This window comes from Chelonoidis abingdonii, chromosome 7, assembly GCF_003597395.2.
Source record: "Chelonoidis abingdonii isolate Lonesome George chromosome 7, CheloAbing_2.0, whole genome shotgun sequence".
In the NCBI taxonomy this organism is placed as follows: Eukaryota; Metazoa; Chordata; order Testudines; family Testudinidae; genus Chelonoidis; species Chelonoidis abingdonii.
In genome coordinates, this window is record NC_133775.1 from 64,893,191 (window position 1) to 64,919,259 (window position 26,069).

General features: G+C 44.5%; 1 protein-coding gene across 13 annotated transcripts in view; it reads left to right on the forward strand.

Moving 5' to 3' along the window:
- The window catches only part of PRRC2C (proline rich coiled-coil 2C), a 128,049-nt gene that overhangs the window by 29,137 nt on the left and 72,843 nt on the right, over positions 1–26,069 (forward strand). For 11 of the 13 annotated variants that reach the window (XM_032806130.2, XM_075067965.1, XM_032806139.2 and 8 more), the window contains exons 2-13: positions 2,714–2,881; positions 4,307–4,484; positions 5,535–5,644; positions 10,466–10,603; positions 14,007–14,248; positions 14,965–15,044; positions 16,838–16,968; positions 17,056–17,146; positions 17,457–17,604; positions 18,747–18,827; positions 20,692–21,268; positions 22,628–22,797. In XM_032806130.2, the coding sequence (XP_032662021.1) occupies positions 2,767–2,881; positions 4,307–4,484; positions 5,535–5,644; positions 10,466–10,603; positions 14,007–14,248; positions 14,965–15,044; positions 16,838–16,968; positions 17,056–17,146; positions 17,457–17,604; positions 18,747–18,827; positions 20,692–21,268; positions 22,628–22,797 (2,061 nt within the window). In that variant the 5' untranslated portion in view covers positions 2,714–2,766. The remainder of the gene's footprint in view (positions 1–2,713; positions 2,882–4,306; positions 4,485–5,534; positions 5,645–10,465; positions 10,604–14,006; positions 14,249–14,964; positions 15,045–16,837; positions 16,969–17,055; positions 17,147–17,456; positions 17,605–18,746; positions 18,828–20,691; positions 21,269–22,627; positions 22,798–26,069) is intronic. The other 2 variants (XM_075067961.1, XM_075067970.1) reach the window with 1 other exon arrangement.

Consider the following 26,069-nt stretch of genomic DNA (forward strand, 5'->3'; position numbering starts at 1 on the left):
GGTGGGCTGGTTAGGAAAGGCTGTGCCTCCCCAAACAGGCAGGTGTGGCCCAGCCCCTCCCCCTACCCATCCCTCCTGCTGCTTGCCCCTGACTGCCCCTTGGGACTCCTGCCCCATCCAACCCCCCCCCCGTTCCCTGACTTCCCTCAGACTTCTCTGCCCCTAACTTCCTCCCTGCTGCCCCATATAACCCCCCCCCTTACTTACTGCTGCCTCCCCCCAAGAACCCTGCCCCATCCAACCACCCCTTCTCCCTGACCGCCCCCAGGCCCTCTGCACCTAACTTCCCCCCACACCTGACTGCCCCCCACTGCCCCATCCAACACCCCCTCTCCTTCCTGAGTGCCCTCCCAGAACCCCTGCCCCATCCAACCACCGCTTCTCCCTGACACACCCCCCCCCCCCCCCCAAACTCCTCTGCCCTCTATGCAACCCCTACCCTGCTCCCTTACCATGCTGTGTGGAGCACCGGTGGCTGGCGGCGTGGCTGCACCATGACATGCACCGCGCAGCCCAGAGCACTGGTTCAGGCCAGGCTCTGCAGCTACACTGCCCCAGGAGCTCACCACTCCGCCATTCAGAGCATTGTGCTGGTGGCACAGTAAGCTGAGGCTCCGGTGGAGGGGGAACAGAAGGGGGAGGGCTGGGGGCTAGCCTCCCTGGCAGTGGTATGTTAATTAGCATGCAAATATAAAGTAAACTTTCCCTGAGTGTTGAAAAATGGATAGGTGGATAACAGCATATCTTACATCACAGCTTGGTTATGCACATACCATTTTTCCAGTTTCATTAAGATGAAATTATCTGTATAAAAGTGTTTCACTTAATTGTACGTTCACTGATGTGGAACACAGGCAACCACATGTAGCAGGAACACTGCTGCTTAGGGATGCATTATATGTTAAAACTCACTAAACACCAATGGCCCTGTTGCAAGATCTTCACGGTATGTTGTATTTGGGATAACACTTTTAGTTATCAGTCCTGATCTTTACTGCCAGATAGCCCTGAAAAAGGAATAGCATAACTGTTATGAACTTCTAGACCACAGCACTTGTAGCTCAAACCCATCATGTGGCAAAAAGAAGGCAGACTAAGCTAGTAGGCCCCCATAGCAGCTGGTAGAAGGGGACCAGTGAAATAGTAGCTGCGTGTTATGTTGTGGGCGTAAATCACTCCAATTCAGTATGTCAAGACTGAGCTGGGGGTACTGCGATCTCTCTTGTATCTCCTTTTCTTTTCCTTTCTGGGAGGAAGGTGAATGTTGGTGACTTGGGGGGCAGAGGTTGAGAAAAATTTTAAGTGAGAAAGGACCCTGATGTGAAGAACTTCTCCTGAGCATAGGAGACACAGCCAGCTACCATAACTACTTCTGTGGTTCCGCATACCTTCTAAGTTCCTGCCCCCTGAAAACAACCTTGTTTAGGACTGTTGAGAGAAGTTGGAAGTGAAGATAAAGCTTGCTGATTAGCCTTGCCCACTTAAGTTGCTTTGATCTGAAGGATGTGTACTTGATGGAGGTACCTGTGGCTTTGAGAATCAGAGTCTTGATCCGTACACAAATGCATCCACAGCAAGCTTCTCCCTTCCTCTGCTATCTGGATTGTAGCCAGTTAGTCAGCTGTACATCCAGGATAGAACAAACATACTTTGACAAGAATTACTAACCTCCGCAAGGGAGGAGGTACAGGGGCAGGGGAAAATTAGTATTAGTGTACTAATGCTTTTCCTGAAGCCTTTGGGACAAATGTTTCCCTATCTGGATGGAGCTCCACTGAAGGAGTTTTCCTTCTCTTAACACAAAGCCTGCAAGCTAGTTCAGTTGTGACCCAGGTTTTGATAGGGAACAGACTGTAAACATTGGTTCAGAAACTGGTTTGTTGCTGTCTCCATCAAGGATCCTAACTGGGAGGAAGCTGGCTATCAGCTGGAGCTGTTTTCCTGAACCTCCAAATATTTCCAATGTGTTGCACAGCAGAGTTGGGGATAGCAACACTACTGACTTCTGGAGTGGGTGAAGTCACTAAACATGGCTGATGAGGGGTAAACACTGTAGAAATGTTTTGGGGGCATTTGCCCTTTTTATAAGCAGAGCAGTCCATTCAAAATTCCTGAGAAACTCCTCTTCCAGTGGAAAATAATCCTTTCCAAAGGTGTGCGTGCCCAAATTAAAACAAACAAACAAAAAAAAACCAACTTGTTCTCTGTGGAGGCAGCGTGTGGGGAGGATGTGTGTGTTCAACAAACATGCCAGTGGGAATGGGTTTCATGTTCCAAAAAAGCACTCTTTCCATCCTCTGTGCTTGAGCAGAAGTACCAGGAGCAGCTCTTCTTCCATTATCTGGTATTGAGCAAAAATATTGAGAGCAGAGAATCCAACTCAGCGGGAATAACCATTGCATCACTTGATCACTTTTGACTTACATTTTCCATAGGATTTTGTATTGATCAGAAGTTGCCCCTTTATAACTTAGGTAATTAAAAACTTCAAATTGCTAAATCTGAAATCCTTTAAAATAGTTGCTTTAGTATTACAAAAATTGTTGTTTGTTAATTTAATGCCTTCTAAAATGAATGTACCCTGAGTGTTCTAGGTGAAAAACCAGTAACTTCCAATATGTCCTCAATTAACTTGAATATTTATGAACTTTTTATTTAAAAATTTAATATAGGATTTGATTTGAAATTGACTCTTCCTTTCTTTTATACTAAGATTGGTTTTGAAGGGTGAGCAGGAGGTACCAGACTCGATGAGTTTCCATCGAAATGTCGGAAAAGTCAAGCCAGAGCACAAAAGCAAAGGATGGAAAAACAAAGTATGCAACACTCAGTCTATTTAATACTTACAAGGGAAAGTCATTGGAAACACAGAAAACCACAGGTGAGTAAATGGAGTTGACTTATTTTTATGTTCTGTAACTCTGCCAGTAAGTACAATTATATTTGAGATTGGTCATGTGGAGTATGTGATCTAAATGCAACAATGTCAAATTGTATGTTATAGAAAGCTGCTGTATGGAAAGCATGATGGCAAAGGCTTTAATTGTAACATTATTTATGGTTACTTGTACCATAGTTCTTCAATTTCGGGAGTCAGAGCACTCCTTCCATTCCTATAGTAAGTGGAGTTGTAGCCTTGGGGTATAAATAATACTTTGTAAAAATATGGTTGCATTTTACTGTTGTCTACTTGCAGTCTTTGTAGCAATGTAATAAAATGGAGACAGCTAAGCGGAAAACAATGCTATGATGATAGTATATTCACCTTTGTTCAGTATTGTGAGCCTTTTGCTTCAGGGTATTGCTAATCTCCCCATACAACACAAGCAACCTTTTTTGTTGAATTGGACTTAGTTGATCTAGTTCCTAAAGCAGATATCTTTGATCTCCTGTTTTTTGCTGGATTTTGATTGATTGGTTCTTAATCCCCATTGGTGGAAAAAGATCTGTTTTGCCTTTTTAACTAGTGAGACAAGGAATGGGTACCTTCCATTTCAGGTGCTCTGGCAGAGCTACAGAGCTTGTGGGGTGTCTGTCTGCAATATGCCAGATTAAACCAGTGTAATTACTCTTTCATTAACAGTAAAGTTCATATTGTTTCCCTAATATGACACTGAAATTCCCTGAGAGCCTTGAATTTTAGGTCTGAATTGAACCAGGCAAATGTTAGAAGGAATGTTGACTGTTAGTTATATTTTTAAGTTACTGTTCTATCTTTGAAGACCCTCTTTCAAGTATGTTTAAATGGATGTAGTTAACTTTGAAAATTTTATTTAATAATGTTGCAATTAATGTGTTCCAAGTAACCTCTGAGATTACTATAATTTGGAAGATGTTAGAAGATTTTTTTCAGTTTCTTTGTACCTTTGAATAATATACGGTCACTTTCATTGTTTTGGTCTGTTACAGTTTCGCTTAAAGTGATTACCCTTTCATTCCACACCTTGGTGGGAAACCCATCTATGTGTTCTTTCTGAAGTCCTGCAAAAGAATCTTTGCCACTTTTTAAGTTTTGAAAAATTCCTATAAATTTGGTGCTCATATAATCCATTTTCAGTTTGATCCTGAGGACATCGGAATAAATTAGCTTCAAAACTACGAAAACTATATCAGAACTCTTCTAAGCAAGGAATGTATAACTCCTGCTTGACAGTGATATGTAGATTTCAAGGGACTTGTTTTTTAATCTTGTTTTAATATTGTGGTAAAACAATTTTTTCTTCTACTAAATCTGTAGCTTTACATGAAGATTGTGAATTTTAAGGAAAAAAGTGAAAATAATGTTTTCTTCTTTTTTGGCATACAGTTGCCACACGCCATGGATTACAGAGTCTTGGAAAAGTTGCCATTTCACGGAGGATGCCTCCCCCTGCTAACCTCCCTAGTCTCAAAGCAGAGAACAAAGGCAATGATCCTAATGTAATCATTGTGCCTAAAGATGGCACAGGATGGGCTTCTAAACAAGAACAGCATGAGGAAGAAAAGTAAGCTACAACAGAACAACTTACTGATTTAATTCAGTATCACTTGTGAAAGTCCTGTCATATTGCAAACACCTTAATGAAGGCCAGAGGAAAAATAGGAAGTTGGTGGCTGTGTTACAGTAAGCCTAAAATGTTGGGATATTATCATAGAGGAAATAATGCCATATTAATTGTTGACAGGGAGGCTTTCACCACATGAGGCTGGTTGAAATGAATTTAATTATTCTTACACTGGAGACAGTATGCCTACATATATTCCAAATGAAGAGCTATAACTTTTCCCTTTCAGTGCTCACAAATTTAACTATTATGGCTATGTTTTTATCTATATTACAACTGCTAACTACCTCTCCTCTAGTAGTATTTCCTTTAAGTGCTAACCAGGTCTCAAATCATTTAGGGATTAATAGGTTAAAACCAACACATTTTCAGTCATCTTTTTAAAAAAAAACAAAACAAAAATTAAGCAAAATTCTGCTTTATTTTAGATGTAATTTTGTATCCTGTCTAGTTTTAATTGCTATCTTCCTGTGCACTAAAATACTGCAAATATAGTATTGAAGTCTCATATTTCCAGCTGTTTCTTACATAACATCTAATCTCACATAATTTACTGACCATAGATCTTCATTATTCTGGTATTACTTCTCTCATCGCTTAAAGGGATGGGAGGCAGTGATTAATAAAGTACTTACATTTACCTTGGAGTGATGTCAGCTTAAGTATTTTGATGCATGGCTAAACAGTAGCAGATATTGGGTAAACATAATTCAGTTTTATGTCTTACAATTCTCTCAGAAGAGAAGATGTGTAGAGTAAATTACTGTTCATCTCCAGAATGTTGCATCCACATCAGGATTTTAGGCCATAGCATGACAATAAGTAAACTTCTGTTCATACTGAGTGTACATTTGTGTTGCAGATTAGGACTTCAGTTCCTAGTTCTTCCAGTGCCATAATTATCACAGGCACAAGTGAGCAGAATAAGTTAATACTTCTGACAAAATTTCTCACTGTCCTGAGAACAAATCTCTCCTCCATCCATTTCAGACAACCAGAAGTGCCGCAGACACAGCCAAAACCTGTAGTTCCCGCTCCTCCAGAAGTAGCTCCTGTTGCCAAATCATGGGCGAGTACCAAGCCAGGTGGGCAAGGCGATGGTAAGTGAAGTTTAAAGTGGAGGAAATCCAGGCTGGCCCAGTGGTCTAGTATTTGTGCTTGGCACTGCTGTGTGGGAGATCTGGGCTCAATATTCTTTTGGTCCTGTCTCTTGTTTCCTGGGACAGCAGGGGCTGGGAGTGTTGTGGAAACAACTTCCTGGTCTCTAAGGTGAGGGAGTGCCTTGTCACTCAAGTGAATCCCTGAAGCCAATTTAGCTGTAGTGTTATTGATTGGCTACACAGGGGATTGTACAGCTCTCCTTTGCTGATCTTCCTGGAGAAGATGATGGCTGGGGTGCAAGTCCTTGAATATGACAGGGTTAAGAGGGAAAGGAAAATAAAGAAATCCTCAGCCTGTGGCAGGGATGTGTGTAGTTCTTCTCTGGCATGGGAGGGGGAACAGTAAACACCCAGTGGTCAAGCTAATCATGCATATGTTTAGCATAAACCAAAAATCTGGAACCATGAAGTTTAGCAACTGCAGTTCCAACAGCATATCTGCTACAAGATGTTTTTTCCACTTGTTACTGTATAGCTCTTGCAGTATTTTTTAAAGCCAGAGAGTATTGACTCAAATAGTTTTCCTGGGAAAAAATTAATAGTGGTGTTTTTTTTCTTACAATATGAAAGAAATGGTAGATTGTGTCCATGAATGTGAATCTTAAGTTCTTCAGCATTTTCATTACTATTCTAGGATAAAAGTTTGACCTTTTACTATCAGTAATTGACCAGAGAAATAACACACTTTTATCAGGCAAGAAGTGCACACAATGAATCAGGGAGCAGTTTTGTTTACAGCACAGAAAATAAGTCGTGGTCCCTTTTATTGGCTTAATTTTGAGACATCTGCTTGTAAGCCTCTTCTGACTGAATAACAGATTTGGTTGCAGCATTATGGTGATCTTTGTCCAAAACATCCTCATAGTGTGAACTTACTCTGAAAGATCAATGGAAATAACTTCTGAGCCTCTGTTATTGTAGGCATAGACCTAGTTTTTGCATGTTTTAATGTATTCTTGTGCATAAGGTTTTTGGATGCTGTGCTGTGGGGCAAATATTAGGATCAAGTTGGCAGTTCCAGATTGTTGGCATCCCACTGCCCTTCCTAAAGTTTAATATGCATCCATCCTTGAATATAGGCAATCTCTCACTCCAAAACTAGATCTGATACAGTAACGCCTCACTTAGTCATCCTGGTTAACATTTTTTTGTTACATTGCTGATCAGTTAGAGAACATGCTCATTTAAAATTCATAGAATCATAGACTTTAAGGCCAGAAGGGACCATTATGATCATCTAGTCTGACCTCCTGCACAATGTAGGCCACAGAATCTCACCTACCCACTCTTGTATCAAACCTGTGTCTGAGCCACTAAAGTCCTCAAATCATGGTTTAAAGACTTCAGGGTGCAGATTATCTTCCAGCAAGTGATCCGTGCCGTGCTCCCTTATAATGTTGTTTGGCAGCCGTCTGCTTTGTCCACTGCTTGCAGAAAGAGTAGCCCACTGGAGCTAGCTGGTGGGGGCTTGGAACCAGGGTGAACCGTCAGCCTCCCTATCAGCTCCCTGCTCCCCTAAGTTCCCTGTGCTGCAGCTACCCAGCAGGCTATCAATTGCTGGGAAGTTCAGCTGTCCCTCCCACCACTGCCATGTGCTGCTCCTATCCTCTGTCTTGGAAGGGCTCCCAGGAACCTCCTGCTTGCTGTGCAAGGGATGTGGGGGGGGAGGGGTGCTAATGACATGGTGTCCCCCTCCACCATGCTCCTGCCCCCCCATTTGCCCCATCTCCACGGGGGGAGGGACAATATGACAGGGCTCAGGAAGGAGGGAGCTTTCTGACAGCAGCGGCTGTCTCAACTTGCTGATCTACTTAAAAAGGCAATATACTTAGAGTGGGGTCAGTGTACTTAAAGGGGCAATGTGCATGTCTCCCTTCCCTCCATTTGTGCTGCCTTGTAGAGTGTGAGGCTACATTAACAACAATATGTTAACCCTTGAGGGCTCATCCGAGTGCTAGTTCATCATTTAGTCAGTGAGGCATTCCCTGGGAAATACTCCACCCTCTGACTTCACCACCTCAACCAAGCTTCACAATCATCATTGCTGTGCATAGTATTAAATTGTTTAAAATGTATAGTGTACACACACACAGACACAGACACACACACACATATATTAGCAAGAGAGGGGGTGTCTTTTGTCTGGTGAAAAAAAGTCCCCGGAACCTAGCTCCCCCCCCCCCCCACACACACACATTAATTCTTATGGGGAAAATGGATTCGCTTAACGTTGTTTTGCTTAGTCATATTTTTCAGGAACGTAACTACAACATTAAACAAGGAGTTACTGTAATTTGTCTTGCGTGAGTGTCCTGTGAGTGGGATAAGATCTGACTCATACTGGGGTACACATCACCCTTCTGCAGTAAAACTTTCTTTGAGGTGGCACAGGAATTAGACTATGCTGGGTGACTTGGAGATGCATACTGATGATGTCTGTTTGAACTTAGTTAATGATTTTATGGCTGTCTTGAGAACTAAACCAGATGGTTGTCTCATCTCATGCATCTAGTCACGATATGGTGTTTGGACAGGAAGTTGATATTTTGGGGAATAGGGAAATTATACTTTTTGTCTTGGACTGATTCCAGTATTCTATTTGAGATTGCAAATGACCCTACCATACAAGTTATAAACTTATATTTCCGGCCTGTTCTTGGTTGATGGAACTTATGCATTTCTAGCTGTCTCTTGGGGAGAATAAAATTCATCTGACTGATCCTTCATGATGTAATAGGGTTTTTTTCTTGTCTGTTGATAAGTGTTCTTTAAAGTCCCTCTCCACAGCTCTATTCTTGTCTCTCGCTATGTTTTATGTGTATAATGTGAAAATTAAGAAGGAAAGACTTCTAGAGCTCAGAAGCTTTGTGCAGTGCCTGGCCAGTTGCAGCACATCTTTAGATCTTATTGTGTAGGAGATAAAGAAAAATGTAGTTGTCTTAACACCATCTTTTAAGTCTCTAACAGCTGAAATGTTCACTAGTTGACAGTGATTATTTCAGGTTGACTCCGCTTGCATAGATTGTCAAGTTTATCACTAAGGAAACTGTTACTTTGCAGACAGAATCACTTGATTCAGACTTTATGGTCACACATCAGGCAATATTGTGAAGATGCATGAACATTCCCCCCACGGCCAATCCTGCTTATTGTAAGACATCCTGGAAAAGTTGCTTTTGCCTCATAGGAGCAACTGTATGAAGTGACTTCTACTGCCTGCCACTTGCTGTTAGCAGTAGGAAATGTCTTTTTGGTAGTAGCAGGACTTCTAGAGACCCCAATCTGCTGATCCCCATGATGATTTTTTTTAAGTTTTATATTCATCTTGGCAATTTGAGGATTGGTTATACCAGAGCTTTCAAGATCCCCAAACGGTTAGTCATGGGGGAAAATGTTGGGTGTTTGCCCTCTTTTCTTCTTTGTATAAAGAAGGCATGAAAGATTCTTTTCAGAACTTTGGTTTGTGCTTCATTCTTACCTTAAAAGCAGCAAAGAGTCCTGTGGCACCTGATAGACTAACAGACATATTGGAGCATGGGCTTTCGTGGGTGAATACCCACTTTGTCTCATGCATCCGACGAAGTGGGTATTCACCCATGAAGGCTCATGTTCCAATACATCTGTTAGTCTATAAGGTTCCACAGGACTCTGCTGCTTTTAAGATCCAGACTAACATGGCTACCCCTCTGATTCTTACCTTACAACTTCAGCAATATAGTCTTATCTTCCCATCAGAACAAAAAAGGGCTCCTTGGAGGACCAGAGAATGATTGCAAGCTTTCTTTACCTTCAGCTGAAGGGTTGGGGATTTGGAAATATTCAAAGATCTGTCCTAACTAGTTATAGAATAGTCTTGAGTTGGCAGTTTTGACAAAGAAAAAGGTTTAAACAGTTTGACTAAAAATCACTTCCATTCTCAATCAAACTTCATTTCCTTGGCATTTGGAATTTTATAGTCCTCCTACATCTGCAGTTCATATCATCTTATAAATAACCAAGAAAGATTATCTTAATTTCAAATTTTAAATTTTTGTTTTAAGTAAAAACTATCTATGGCTTCTTTACATATAATAAAAAAGCGAACAATGGCACAAACACTTTTTCCCCCCATTTGCAGTTAATTTTAAGCTAGCCTCCCTGCTCAGTTTTACTGAACTATTTTCTTGTGGAAGCTAGTTAGAAAGTACCTAACATCGTTAAAATTGCCCTTCTGAAGGTTTAGTGTTACCATACTAATTTTTGGTAGAGTTCTTCCAAGAGGATCTTAAGCTTTAAAGTTTATTGTGGTCACTGTTTAAGAAACAACCTGTGGTTGAGTTATTAACATGCTACCTTAAACTAAGCCAAAAGTAATGTTTGCGTACTCCAGAAGTAGCTAATTCAAGAAGCTGGCATTCATGGTGTTGAGAAATTGCTTATCCAAGCTGTCCCCATGTGACATACCAGTTAATATTTTGGATAGTTCAAATGATCCATTATTGCTATTCTAGCACATTTTGTGTCCTCTTATCTTGATCCTTCTAACATTATGTACAACAAGAAAGTAAATTGGCTCAGTGGATTTAACTACTCCTGGTATTCAGTAGTGAATATGTAATTTCACATTATTTTAAACTTGGATGAAATACACAGCTTTGTTTTATTTGAAAAATAGTATAGCTTTTTTAAGGAAAACTTTATAGTTGGCAAGGTATAGGGTCCTATTTTCTAAACTATATTATTTACTGAAACTTGTAACACTGTTTTGTTGTAATTGTCTAGGTCCAAGTGTCCCAGTAAACAGTTATTTTCAGCAAGAGTTTCCCAGTCTGCAGGCAGCTGGGGATCAGGAAAAGTCAGGAAAAGAGAAAGATGCACCTGAAGAACCCTATGGACCTGGACCCAGTTTACGGCCACAAAGTAGGTATACCTTAAGTCTTGTGAATATGCATGCCAAATTTTCATTTGTGTAGCAGTGCGAGACTGACTCACTACAGTGCCTCCTGTTGGTTGTGCTGGGAAGGGTGCCTTTTACTAGCGGGGTGTCACTCGCTGTTACTTCCACTTCTTCCACTGTCTCCACCATCTGGACCTGGGTTGCTCCCGGACCGCAGTGTCCTCTTCGGAACACAGCCCTCCGTCTCGCTCCTTTCTGGGAGCAGGCAGTTCTCAGTCCTTCCACTTGCCTCAGTAGCCAGCTGCAGTCTCTAGTCTAGCCTTGGCTTCAGGGGCAAACTGCAGTCTGGATTTAGGCCACTCTCCTCATTGGCAAGTAGGTGTAAAGGGGGGCAGGGACCCAGGCCTGCCCGCTACTCAGGGTCCTGGCCCAAGGACCCTATAGCTGGCAACCACTTACTGCCCCTCCTCCTATTCCCACTGCCTACTTTCCCTGGGCCACTTCCCCTGTAGCCCTGGCACCTTCCCTGCCCTTGCTTCAGGGCCTCAGTCTGGCCATGGTCATCTAAGAGCTCCCCTATTGCTCCGGTACCCTGCCCAGCACTGCATGCTGCTCAGCAGACAGCCCTTGCCCTCCAGGAAGAGACTGCCTTTGCTCTACTGAGCAGCCTTTTATATATGGGCTGCTCTAGCAAGCCTTCTCTTGATTGGCTCTTCCAGTGAGCCCTTTCCTGATTGGTGGGGTTCTACGCAGCCTCTCCGAGGCTGCCACAACCCTTCCTCCCGGTGTGGGGCAGCTGCCCCGCCACAATTCGGTATAGAGTTTTACTAGGGATTTCTGGTGTGCACTATGAAATACTGGAATGTTATCATTTAGAAGTTCAGACACTCAACAGAAAATTGACAAACGTGAACAGTCCTAAATTGTACATTACATACACTTGCAGATTTGTATAAGCATGTTCTTCCAGTTTACCTTTTCATACCTGTCTGCCTCAGTATATTGTCAGCTTTTTTGTTTACTCATTTTACTTTTCTTTGAATCTACAACCTTGTGTTTGTCTTATTTCAGTATCAGTGTTTACCTTTTACTGAGAGGTTACTTGGGGGAAATTTTCACACTTTCACTTCTGTTCCATCACAATGTCTACATATAGAAATAAGATACATTAATATTTCCCTTATTCCTAGACTGTGGTTCCCTTCACAGGTTCCCAAACTGTGGTCAACTCTCCACTCATGGTCCAAAAAGTACTTGCTAGTCACATTCAAATGGTGCTGGCACCTTCTTATTTCTAGTTGCTAAATGTCATGACAAATAAAAATACTTTGCTAATATTATTCACCATATGAGCAGTTCATGGAATTGCCAAAGGTGGCTGGTTACATAAGCACAAATGGGAGGAAGTGTGGTATTCAGAACTGTGAATGAGAGGAGAGTTGGTCTACAAGATACTTTCTGATAAGATTTGGCCCGTACTTTGAAAGTTTGAGACACTCTAAGACTTTAACAAGCTGAACCTCTTTCAGCTGCAGAGAGCTAGATGTGGCCAGAGCAAATCAAGGCCACACAGCACCTACAGGTGGTTGCTTTCACACACTGCTTCTGAGATATGAGAGCTGTGTAGCCGCTGGGGCCTGGGAGTCGGGAACCACACTTTTGATTCCAGCAATACAGTTCCTTACAGGAAAACAGTGACTGTTTCTTCTCCACCTAAAATTCATCATCCTTGTCCCAATCAAATGATCATGGGAAGTATTTTCTTTACTGTAGCTGCCACCTGTGCAGATGAGTGCCTTGTCTCCTGGCCTCCACTCCTGAGTGACTGTGTGCAGGGAACACATTGATTATGGAGTCAGATGTTAAACCCTAAATCTTAAGTTGACCTGTGTTAGGTGATCTTACAGCCACCGCAGTAATTATTGTGGTGGCTGATGTCCACACTACCCTCCTCCTGTCAGTGGTGTGCGTCCCTCACCAGAGTGCTTCCACTGACTGAAGAGCCAGGGCCAGCTTCCCCTCCCCCCCCCCACTCACCCGGGCTTCTCACCTCTGGTGAGTAGATGCACGCCCGGAGTCCGTCAACAGCCATACTCCCAGCAGGGAGCCTCAGTGCAGCTGGCCTGCAAGCAGGAAGCCAGAAGCCTCGATGCAGCCGAACTCCCAGGGGGCAGTAGGGCTGCTAATGAGGAGTCCAGGTGGCACCCCAGGCTAGGAGCCTGGGTAGCAGGCCAGCTTGGAGCGGAGACCTAGCAGCAGCCTGGCTGGGGAGTTAGACTTTATTGTCAATTTCACAGCTTCAGCATAGCCATGAAAGCATAGCCTCACAGCTGGTATAAGGAATGCAGTATCTACACAGACAGTGCATCATCCTCACTACACCAGCATAAGCCCTATGTTTCTCATGGAGGTGGAGCCATTATGTTGGTGTAGTAGGGCACTTAAATTGACGGGACGGGGCTGTACACTGACATAATTAGATTGATGTAAAGCAGATTAGGTCGACCTAAATGTAGTGTAAACCAGACCTGAGGCAGGTAGTAGTCAGAAAAAGGGATTTGGGCTTCTATGGCTCCTTTAAACCATTCTCCTCCTTCCCTTAGCATTCACATCTCCATTTTTTTCCTGCCTGTCTTCTATACACCCGCCACTGGTACCTCTGACTGAAGCAATGTATATGATCAGAATCTAAGCTGGTTTGCGGGTGAAGAATAAACCAGCAAGGAGTGGGAGAAAGTAGGAACATTTGCCTTGCCTGTCTAATGTTCCAGTCTCAATTTCGACTGCATAGTCATCATGGATTTTTTGCTAGGTCTCCATGCTCCTTTGAGGACAGCTCTTATAGCTAGAGCTTCCTGTCTACCCCTTTGTATAACAGATGGTGGAATCTGTCTAGGAGCTTCTAGATACTTGGATTCTGCCTAGAAAACTGAGGAAACTCTACATACAGCATTCTGCGTTCCATGGCTTTTGAGCTGTGCCACTCAAAAGTGGATTACTCCATGGCTTCCACTTGACACTGTCTCTTCAGGGATCTGTTGCTACAGCAGTCTACTTAATCTACACTGAGATCTTAGGGAAAAATAATTTTATATCAGTACCAGCACAGATACCTCTCCTAAGTCATCCCATAAGCTATGGAGCGTAGAGCAGGCTAGCCAGTTTAAATTTCATCGCTGGAAGTTCTCAGAGAAGAGTAATCTGGAGATGGGCTGAAGAGGAGGAGGAATGGGAGCCAACAATCTCTTTATCTGCAGTGGCTGCCACCTGCCTGAATGACAGACTACAAGGCATGTTCATCATTTGCACTGGTGTTGCTAGGTCACAGAAAACAATTGGATAAGAAGTGTCATTTACTTTGTTACAAATCAGAAGCATATTTAAAGTTGTGCTTGTCTTTCTCCCCTACTGGTTCCTTCCATGCAGATGTTGCTAGTTGGAGAGAAGGTGGAGTTAAGAATCTCAACACCCCAAATTCTCCAACTGATCAAGAAGTTAAGCCTCTTGGCCAAGAAGATGGTAGTGCAACAGGACCAGTAGAACAGAATGATGTCCCCAAGGCAGCAGAGAAAAGGGATATTCGGGTAGCACAGCCACCTCAGCCCAAGCTGAATGGTCAGCAACAACCTGCTGTCTCTTCCCAGTACAAAGCAATGATGCCACCTTATGTAAGTAACTTCTGTATCTTATATAAGTATCAGTGTGAGAGTTGAATCAAAAGAATACTAGCATTAGATGGTTAACCTGAAACATCTTATTCCTTCTTTGGAGCACTTATTGGCTTGGTTTCTAAATGGTGCACAAATCAAGAAAAAAAATGTTAACTCTTGTTTTGTTCTTCTTTGTACAGAGGTGTTTGGGACTGTGTGGGTTTTTCTTCCTCTTCTCTTCCCATTAAGGTGGTTTATAGGTGCTGTTCCTAGGGGAAAGCTTGCACACCTCCTTTTCCAAGAGCAAGTTCTATTACCATATTAAAACCAGTCCCAGCCTTCTGGCAGGAGGTTACGTTGTTTGTAATTTAGTCTCATACTGCCTGATCTTCCTATTAGACCACATCTTTCCTATGGAAAGAGAATTTGGTGTGCAGCCACAGCTGATAGCCACTGACAAGCATTAATGTATACGGAGCCCTGTCATGGCTCCATCTGTCTTCAGTTTCAACATGTCATGAAGGGCAACTACCTACCTTTAAGTGAGGGAATTGTAATTTGAGCTCAACCCACTATCTAATGTGAACAGTCTCTTTGGATTGTAAGACAGAATCTCTTTCTTTCGTAAGCGCTTCTGTAGTAGTGGCATTGGCAGTTCTAATGAAGCTATATTTTTAAATCAGTTTTTCCTGTATCTAAAAGCAAGTTTGGTAATTTTTGGCTTCCTTTCCTAGATGTTTAATCAATATCCTAGAATGGCATATCCTGCAATGCAGGGTCCCAGCAGGTTCCCTACTTCATCTGAGGCTAGCAGGTAATAACTTCCATAAATACTAGAATTGCATGAGTAGTGACCAAATATATGTCACTATGTAAAACCATAGTGTGCCCACACCTGGAATACTGTCTCCAGTTCTGGTCAGTCCATCTCAGAAAGAATATAGTGGATCTGGAAAAGATTGAGAGAAGAGCATTGAAGATGATCAGGAGTTTAGAATGGCTTCTGTACGAGGAGAAACGAAAAAGATTAGAGTTGTTCAGCTAAGAAAAGAGACGACTGTGGGGAAATATGAGAGAGATCTATAAAATCATGAATGGTGTGGAAAAAGTGAATCGAGAAGTATTGTTTACCCTTTCCCACAATATATCTATTAGCCAAGATAGTCAGGGATGCAACCCTAAAGCTCCCAGTGCCAGAAGCGGGGAGGGGGAAGATGGGACGAATGCTTCCAACTGACCTATTCTGTATACTCCCCCTGAATCTCTGGTACTGGCCGTTGTTGGATACCAGTTGGATACTGGGCTAGACGGACCATTAATCTGACCCAGAAGGGCAGCTTTGTTTTGTGTGATAAAAGCAGGGCTACATATTCAATATAGGGGTGGGCAAACTATGGCTGCGAGCCATATTCAGCCTGCCAGCTGTTTTTATCCAGCCCTCCAGTTCTCGCTGTGGAGCAGGGTCTGGGGCTTGGCCCACTCCAGCCGGAGAGCAGGGTTGGGGGCTGCTCCATGCAGTCGCAGAAGCAGCAGCCTAGCCCCCCTCCAGTTCCTACGCATAGGAGCAGACAGGGAGTTCTGCTCTGCAAATTGTCCTTGCCCCAAGCGCCGCACCCGCAGCTCCCATTGGCTGGGAACCACTGCCAATGGGAGCTGCAGGAGCAGAGCCTGTGGACAGGACATCATGCAGAGCTGCCTGGCCGCACCTCCACATAGGAGCCAGAGAAGAGACATGCCGCTGCTTCTGCGAGCCGCTGGAGGTAAGCACCACTCGGAGCCTGTACCCCTGAGCCTCCCCCCACGCCCCAAAACCCTGCCCCAGCCATGACCCCTCTCCCGCCCTCTGAACCCCTTGATCCCAGCCCGGAGCACCTTCCTACACCACAAAATCATCCCGGAGCCCCCTCCTGCACCCTGAACTCTTCATTTCTGACCCCACCCTGGAGCCTGCACCCCCAGACAGAGCCCTCCCGCACCCCAATCCCAATTTTGTGAGCATTCATGGCCCGTCATATAATTTCTATTCCCAGATGTGGCCATTGGGCCAAAAAGTTTACCCACCTCTGATCTAGCATATATAAATAGTTTTTATATATTATACAATCAATATAAACTTCATTCTCCCCTTGCAAGAGATGAAAAAATCACTGAATGACAGTTTCAATCTTGAACCCTTTTTCAAATTTTATAAACACCAAAACAGTATTTACTGACCATGTAATGGGGCTTTGTGTGAGATGCACAAATAAGAAGGGAGATGGGGGCCCTTTCACTCAGTTTTCTCCATTATAATGGTACTTGATTTAGAAATATTCCTCCTTCCTTTTTCTTTAGACTTTCACAAATAATAAAAACTGATTTGTTTCATCAGTAATTATACATAAAATAATACAGAATGTGCTAAACATGGCTAAGTAGTATAAACTTTGTCCCTCCGCTAATAAGGGAAAAGCAGTAATGTATGCTTAAAATAGCCTATTGCTTTAGTCTTCAACTATAAATTAACCTTTTATATAGTGATTTTAAAGATCTTAGTTGCTGTCATGGGGAGAGTAGATATTGCTGTGTAAACTGATTTTTTTTGTTTGCATTCTTCCTTTGTTCTAGAGGTCCGCGGGGAAGAGGGCCCTCTTGGTGCTCAGAACCTGTTGAGCGTCCGTCCATCCTTAGTGCCAGTGAACTCAAGGAACTTGATAAATTTGATAATCTGGATGCTGAGGCTGATGAAGGCTGGGCTGGTAAGAACATCAGACCTATGAAGACTCTTGCTCTTTGCATGCTGAACACTTTTAATATATTAATCTGAATTTTTGCTCCTATGATAGGTGCTCAGAGTGAGGTAGATTACACCGAGCAGTTGAACTTCAGTGATGATGATGAGCAAGGAAGTAATCAGAAAGATAAAAGGGAAAGCAGGTAATTTGATGTTCCGAGCCTTCTGAGCTGCCACACGTGTAGATGGAAAAACTTCTTTGGGAAAGTTCAGTGGAGCATCAGTGCTGACAGCTTAGTTTCTCAAATGATGAATTGATGGGGGTCTCCTGGCATTAATGTAACACAAAACAATCAGTTTTGAGTGAGATGCTATGTGTATGTGTAGTAAAAGGACAGTCCTTGCCCTGTAGAGCTTGCAGTCTAAAAAGCTATGGCAGAAAGTGGGAGAAAAGAAGTATTACTGAAAGTACTCAAAACAGACCCTCAGTTTGATTTCTCTTTTTATATGTAGTGATGAACAAATGCCTTCAAAAGACTCTGAGAGCCCTGATGGACAGAGAGAAGCAGAAGAACGATCTGGCAGTAAATCCTCTACCCAGGCTCCTCCACAGTCACTGGGAGCCAGAGGTCCCTATGGCAAAAGCACTCAATTTGACCAGGTTTGGGTTTTTTTATTTTCTCTTACTTGTGCCTTGAGAATCCTTTCTGTGGTTTCTTCCCCATTCTTCCTCCCTAGACACTTTGAAAGCCTCAAGTGATTGCCATTAAAACATATGCTTTTACCAAAGTTACCACAGCGTGCTATGCAGTCACTTTTACTTACTGTGTTTGTTTTATCCTTATTGTAACTACTCAGAGAGAGATATTACATCACAGTGGCTACCACTACCTGAGTAGGTCTGCTTTGTGTCCTCCAAAAATTGTCAACTCTGTAACTAAAACAGCAAGTGCAATCTGCAACATGCTTCCTTTTTCCAAAACTTCAGGAGTAAGTTTTGTTTTTCCCTGAATAGTCAATTCAAGCTTTTTGATAGATATCGAAAACTTCATTTTAGTTCTTCTCACTGCACTCTTAGTCAAAATTTTGTAATTTTCTTTGAGCCTGTTACAGCTTGCTGCTAGATTGGGCCAGTGAGAGAAAAGAACTTTTTGCTCAGCTTGCTTCTAAATAGAGCTCTTTCAGGCAACTTGTCTTGGACACGCACACACGCATACTGTAGAAACTCAACACTTCAGGGTTTCTATTTTTTAATTGACGCCATAGCACAGATTGATCTGCAAGTGCATAATGTAAGTTCTGCCCAGGTCCCAACTGGAGATGTACTCTTTAGTGTTATTTTTCAGGGAAGTAAGTTCTGGCTTTGTCTGAGAATTTCACTGAAAAGGTAAACTTTTTCCCCCCCTCCTTTCACCAGTTACAGTGAAGACAGGGAAGGCTGAAATGTGCATCAAATAAACCTTACTTTATCTATGTTTTACTTAAATATATTTAATTTTAAAAGGGGGGTGGCACTTAAAATCTTTCAGGAATTGTCACTTATCTGAATGATAGAAAAAATGGGATTTTTTTCAGTGTTAAATCCAAATTCTGTTCCTTGGATATATGACTGTTACTTAGCCCCTGAACATAAGTGAAAACTACTTTGTTGCCCTTCTGTATTTGTATCTAAACTGAACGCAGATGGTCCATGTTGACATGGTTAAAGGCCACAGGAAACCAGTCTCTATTTAGAGGATCTGCAAGACTGACCAAACATTCCATCAAGCTAGTTACTCCAACACTGTTTTCTTTGTTCAATAGGAGCGGGGTCTGACACCAGCACAGTCTTCTGTACATGAGAGGGGCAGTTCTGCACTTCATCCAAAATCTATTCCAACACAGGTAGGAGAAGACAGAAGATCTGATTTACATTGGAGAATCTTGATTCTCAGTGTCAAGTGCTTAACTGTATCAGAGAGAATTTGAGGGCGGGGTGGGGATGAACAGACTGTATGCTCCACCTGTAAGGAAGAAAGATTATAATAGTATTGGGCATTTTGTGTGATGATCAACAAGAATGATGCAGAATTTATTATTTCTGTTAGAGTAGCTTGTAGTTGCCAGTAATTGAAAATTGTTGCTAGACACGCTACAAAGTAAAGTAATAGACAGTCCCTGCCCCAAAGATCTTAGTTTAAATAAACAAGATAAAAGCTCAGGGAAAGGGATGTAACACAAAAATAGAGGGAACAGAGTGGTGGCTTGCAAATGTTGTATGTTTCATGATAGTTTTTACACATGGGTGAGGGGGGGATTAATTCAGTGGGTGAAGCTTTATGTGGAGACTAGCTCAATGGAATACGAAGGGGAAGGAGAAGAGTCTCAAAGTAGGAGTGGAATGCAGTTGAGGTGAAGATATTGAGAGGAAAAAAGGCATGAAGGGTTTAGAGCAAACAGTCAGCACAGAGAAAAGAATGTCCAGTGTGTAAACTATAGAATGCAGTCTGGCAGCATCAGTGTCTAAGAATCTCTGCTGAGGATACTTCAGTGTCTGCTCCTGCTGGCTTAAGTTTCTCTGGCTTCTGCCTAGAATTTTTTCCCCAGTGGTGCTTTGTGGATCTTGCATACTCTCAAAGGGAATTTCAGAGACAGCCTCTTTGCACAGTTTTACGTCTGGCTGTTGCTGCAAGAGAAGGCCAGGCCCAATCTTTATCTCCCTTTCTTTCTATTCAGATGTGTACACCTTCATTTATTTTCAGCTGGAATAAAATCACTGGTGATCCCCATTAAGTTTTGTAGTACAGTGCTTGTTAGGTTACCTGAAATCCAGTTTTTTCAACACCTCCATTGTGGCTTACACACCCACATTTTTTGTTAAAAATAAATGACCATGAGTAAAAATTTGGAGAGCGGGTATCAAAATAAATTAAATGCACCAGCTGAAACTTTTAAGACAATAATTCTCAACTTTTCTCTAGAATCATAGAATATTAGGGTTGGGAGTGACCTCAGGAGGTCATCGAGTCCAACCCCTTGCTCAAAGCAAGACCAATCCCCAGACAGAACTTTACCCCAGTTCCCTAGATGGCCTCCTCAATGATTGAACTCACAACCCTGGGTTTGGTCATGGGTCCCAGAATCTAATAACTCCTGAGGTTCTTGAGGGAACTTCTGACAGTGGTAAAATTCTTTGCCTGTCTTTTTCATCCACACCCTCTTCCCAGCTGCTAGGAGTGGTGGAACAACTCCATGTCTCCAATTCTTGCTGCAGGAGTGAGTGAAGGTTCAGGGATTCTCAGACATTACTTCCTGCTCTTCCTGATTTCACAAGTAGCAGTCACTGCTCTTGGGGTTGCAAAGTTATTATACGGGGCGGGGGGAAGGGGTCACGAGCCATTGGCCTCCACCCCAAACCCTGCTTTGCCTCCAGCATTTATAATGGTGTTAAATACATTGTGTTTTTAATTTATAAGGAGGGTCGCATTCAGAGACTTGCTATGTGAAAGGGGTCACCAGTACAAAAGTTTGAAAACCACTGCCCTAAAAGCAGAAAAAACAAGAGTACCAGTCAGTAGACTTGAATTACAGCAGGAAATTAGGACCAGGCTTATGCCCCACAAACGTGCTAGCAACTCACGGGTTGGATTCTTCTGTTTTGAAGGTGCCAGCCAAATACAGATTACTGCATATTGTTATATATAGACAGGTGATTTGAATACTAAAGGTTTGCTTGATATGTACTACATTACTTATATTAATGTTACAGCATCCACCTCCAGATCGCCAGACAGGACCTGGAAGACAGGGCCCCTTACCTCCTAAACTGGCACCAGATGAAGATGAAATTTGGAAGCAGAGACGAAGACAACAAGCAGAAATTTCAGCAGCAGTGGAGAGAGCCCGTAAGCGGCGAGAGGAGGAGGAGCGAAGAATGGAAGAACAAAGAAAAGCAGCTTGTGCTGAGAAGCTAAAACGGTTAAATGAGAAATTTGGCTGCGTGACCAAACCATCCCGGGAGGACCCTCTGAAGGAGAGGGAAAGGGAGAGGGAGAAGGAGAGGGAAAGGGAGAGGGAGAGGGAAAAAGAAAAGGAGAGGGAGCAGGAGAAGGAGAGAGAAAAGGAGGAGAAAGCAAAGGAACAGGAGAAGGAGAGAGAAGAGAGAGAAAAGGAGGAGAAAGCAAAGGAACAGGAGAAGGAGAAAGAAGAAAGAGAAAAGGAGGAGAAAGAGAAAACAGAAGAGAAACTAGAGCTTGAGAAGCCTGAGCCTCAAGAACCAGTGCTAGCACCTGTAATAGTAGAAAAACGAGAAGAAAGTGAAAACAGCAGTAATAAGGAAGAGAGAGGTTTGTATGAATTGTTATAAGCTGTCCTTTTTTAAAAATAAGGAACTACTGGGATTAATACAATATAGGATTTTTAATTTGTACAGTTATCTTCGATCATATGCAGCACACATTGCCATGGGGACATTGCAACCCCAATTCACTAATTGATTCAGGACCCAGACCTGAATGCTGTACTTCATCAGGAAAATGAGTTATACATGAAAAAATTGTGAATCCCACCCATTGCAATTTCTGCTGCATTGTGCAAAATCTAAGCTCCTTTCTGATAGAGAGGAGGAAAAAGCCATCAGTCTTGCCAAGATACAGGTAGCATAGTATAAGCAAACAGATATTTTGGTGATATTACTGTTCTGTTAATCCAGCCTTGCAGAACAGTAACACCTCTTCTCCCCCCACCCCACCCCACCCAAAAAAGAGCTGCTGCAAGCACACATTTAAACTTAATCTATTATATGTAGTAAATTGTGAGCTTAAGCACCTAATTATCTTCTTTTCTTTATCCTCTCTCACCCTCAGGTGCTGAGAGCATCCATTAGTTTCCACCATTTATTTTGGTCTTCAGCACCTAATTGGGACTATTTACGTACCAACTCTTACTAAGCTCAGACAGATTTCTTTTATTTAAAGTGCAAAATTATTGTTAATCAGCCTGTAAGTTGCACAATCAAAATAAGTCCGGCAATTCAAAACTTGAATTGTACGTCAGCATAAACTTGGCTGCTTAGTAATCCCATGTATATTAATTCTACAACATAAACAGCAGTGCGGTTAGCCCGCGCGCCACTGCCGCAGCCATTTCTGCAGAGGGTCCGTTGGTCCGCGGCTCCGGTGGAGCTGCCGCAGCCATGCCTGCAGGAGGTCCACCGGAGCCGCGCAGGAACAGCGGACTGTCTGCAGGCATGCCTGCGGCAGTTTCCCCGCTCCACCGGAGCCGCGGACCAACGGACCCTCCGCAGGCATGACTGCGGCAGGTCCACCGGAGCCACCTCTCCCCCCTCCCATCCTCTGGCAAAATGGCGCCCCCCAAAAATCCTGGTGCCCTAGGCGATTGCCTAGTTCACCTCAATGGAAGCGCCGGCCCTGCTTAGGTAAACAGAATATACTCCATGTGTGAGATGAATTAGTAGCTGTTGATCTGTGGTCACCCCTGTAACCTTTTTATTTTTCCATTAATAGAATTAGCCTAACAGAACACTAAAAGAATAAATTGATAAGTATCCACGGTGTTTTCATTTTAGAAAGCCATGTCTTTTTAAAGTTAAGATAGACTGACTATCTGATAGGCAGATTAACATGAAAGTGAAGACTAGTTTATGACATGTGGTAGGTGCAAACTAACTTTGAATATTTTTATAGCAGAAGAACAGCCAGTTTTTACCAGACAAGATAGTCGGAGTGAAAAAGAGAGTTCACAAGTGGCTCATGAAAGTGAGCCAGATTCAGGGTCTCAGCCTCGACTTGCTGTTTCCTTAGGCTACTCTAAACAGTTTCAGAAGTCACTGCCACCGAGATTTCAGAGGCAACAGGTAAGCAACCAATCCATTAGCATCAAAAAGTAAAGGGCTTATTTACCAGTGAGTGAGTACAGGTCTGATCTTGGGACTCCTAATCCTCACACTGGAGATGAAACTCATTATTGGGTGATATCTTTCGTGAAGATACTAGAATGTTTTCAGTCTTGTATTGTTGTCTGCAGTACTGGCAGGCATACTTCTTTAGAGGCAGTTTATTTGCCTTTTTCCATGAAGGCAAGGTGTCCAAATGAGCCAAAAATAAAAGCATTGTTAAAATGTAATGGGTTTTTTACAGCAGTTGCTGTGTGTAGACCATTGATCTGTATTTGCAGAATGTTGGGGTTGTAGAATGTTATTTTAATCCGTTATTTCCTAAAGGATTCATACATGTTGATACCTTTTGAGTATTAAATCTGTAAAATGACTTGCCTGAAAGATATCCTGCAAAATTTCTGTATTACAGTACAGATTGCCCTGTCTTGCTTCTCACTGAAAACCATACAGCCTTTGTAGCTAATTTGAGAGTGAGAAGGTTTCAATTTTTTTTGTTCTGTTTCGTGTTTTCTCCCTTAATCTTATTACTCCAGTTCTTCTTCGAGTGCTTGCTCATATCCATTCCAGTAGGTGTACGCGCCGCGCGTGCACGTTCGTCGGAAACTTTTACCCCAGCAACTCAAGCGGGCCGGCAGGTCGCCCCCTAGAGTGGCGCCGCTATGGCGGGTGATATATACCCCTGCCGGCCCGCCCGCTCCTCAGTTCTTCTTACGCCGTGTCGGTCGTGGAATGTGGAGCGCGCATCGTGACCTCCACATCCCTAGCTTCTCTTGTCATTGTTCCTGTTCTAGTTAGTTAGTCATAGTTACTTAGCATACGTAGTTGGTAGTTATAGTTAGACTTAGAGTTATAGTTGTATATATAGTTAAACTTCATATCGGTAGGCTTGGCCCTTTCCCGCGCCCGGCGCCGGCCATGCCTGGTTCGCCGGGTTCAAGGCGTGCTCGACTTGTAAGAAGCCGATGCCACAGTGATCCCACGACGCCTGCCTGAAGTGCCTGGGGAATCACACATTTCAGATAAGTGCCGCATTTGTAAGTCTTTCCGTCCCGAACAAAAGGGCGCGAGACCAGCGCTCAGGACGCTCCTTATGGACGGCACTTCACCCCGCGCTGCCGCACGGCGCGCTCCGGCACCGGAGTCCTCCGGCACCGCGAAGACAGCACCGGCACGGACCTTCTCCGCACCGGCTCCGCGAAGAGGCTCTCTACGTCCTCAACCCCGGCTAAGCGGCCCCGTAAGGAGCACCCACTGCTGGGCCGGCCGTGCTGGCTGTGCAAGGGGTTTCGTTGCTCCGGGCCGGCGTCCGTCGAGTCGATCCCCCAGCTCCCCGCCAAAGATCTGGGTGAGCTGATACCTCCGTCCACGTCCCGAGACTTTCTCGTCGGCACGGGACCTGATTGCTCTGACTGAGCTGGGCTGCCCCAAGCCGCGCCGCCGGTGCGGGTTGTGCTTTCTAAGGGCAAGCCAACCCCTATGCAGGGCACCGTCCCGGATTCTCCGACCCGGCGCCAGCTCACCAGGCACCGGTCGCTCCCGGCACGATCACGAGGGAGGTCTCCCTCGGACGCGCTCGCAGTCCGGCACCCGCCTGCCTGCCGGCACCGGTCGTACTCGGCCCGGTCATCCATCGCGCCGATCCAGATACTCCGGCACCGCTCGGGGTCCCAGCACGCTACCGGCCCGCAACTCCAGGAGCCGCTCACGGCACCGCAGGTCCTCTTCCGGTCGACCTCCGCCGCGCGTCGCAGGTCCCGGCCCCGGCACCGGTACGACTCACGGCACCGATCTCCGGCACCGCGGAGGTCGTCGCCATCAAGGGCGCTGATTCTCGCTATCCTCCTTCGCCCCACATGGCCCTCCGACAAGCTCTGTATCCTCCCGACTGAAAGTACTATTGGATTCTGAAAGACCTGCACCATCTTCCAGAAGGTCACCATGAGCAGGGCACAGCACTGGGGCTTCTGACGCCCTGGCATACCATCAAGCCCAGGGTGCTCCGCTCGTTCCCCGCACGTGCACCTGACCCAGAACGGAGGGCTCCAGAGGCTGCAGCGTCACGGCCCACCATCCCTGAGGAAGGCGGTCCGTTCATTCGCTGCTGCGGAAATCCTCTAGGACGCTGAGCCGGTATGCCAGCTACGGAGCTCCCAGACCCACTCTTGCCAGGTCACTCTTCATCTTCCTCCCTGATGAAGCAGTAGCCGGAACGACATCCATGGGCTCACCCCCCTAGACTTGAGGGCTCACAAGATCTCCTCAGGCGAGTGGCGCTGAACATGAACATTCAGGCCGAAGGGTCTCTGAGGTTGAGGACCTGTGTGCAGTATACTCACGCTGACGCCCCACTCGTGTTGCCCCTTTATTAAAACAATACAGAGCAACGCCAACACCATCTGGCAGTCACCGGCCTCCGTTCCCCCACTGCCGAGGGTCGAACGCAAATACATGGTCCCATCTAAAGACTATGACTACCTATATATCACACCGTGCCCATGCTCCTCGTGGTTCACGTCGGTGAACGAGAGGGAACGTCATGGCAAGAAGCGCAGCCCCAAGTCCAAGGACGCAAGAAGGGATGGACCTACTGGGCCGCAAGCTATTCTGCGGGAGCATTGCAGCTGCGAGTTTCTAACCAGCAAGCTCTATCAGCCGCTACTCCTTTAACACCTGGTCAGCCGCTGATAAAATTCAAAGAGCTCCCCGCAAGACGCTCGCCAGGAGTTTCGTACACCTCTGACGAGGGAAGAAGTTGCACGCACCTCCTTGAGCCGGCCTGGACGCGGCGACTCTGCCGCCAGAACTCTGGCCTCCGGTGTCACGATGCGTCGTATCTCCTAGCTGCAGGTCCTGGCCTTCTCCGGAACTCCAGCACACCATCCAGGATCTTCCATTTGAGGGCCAGGCCTGTTTCTTGATAAGACCGACCCGCGGCTGCAAAGCCTAAAGGATAAGGGTCATTATGCCGGCTCTTGGAATGCATACACCCGTGACACAGCGTAGACCTTCCGCCCGCAACTACAACAACAGCGTAGGCCTTTCCCCCCGCCAGACAGAGACAAGATTCTTTCAGGCGCCGCAATAAGAATGGCAGGCGCAGACACTCTGGTAATCAAGGGGGTCAGGCCAAGGACCTACCAAGCCTTTCCGGCTCGAAGTCCTCATTTGAAAATACGCTCGAGGCGATGTACCAGTTCCTCCATGAACCCTCTCCACCTTCTCCGACCGTC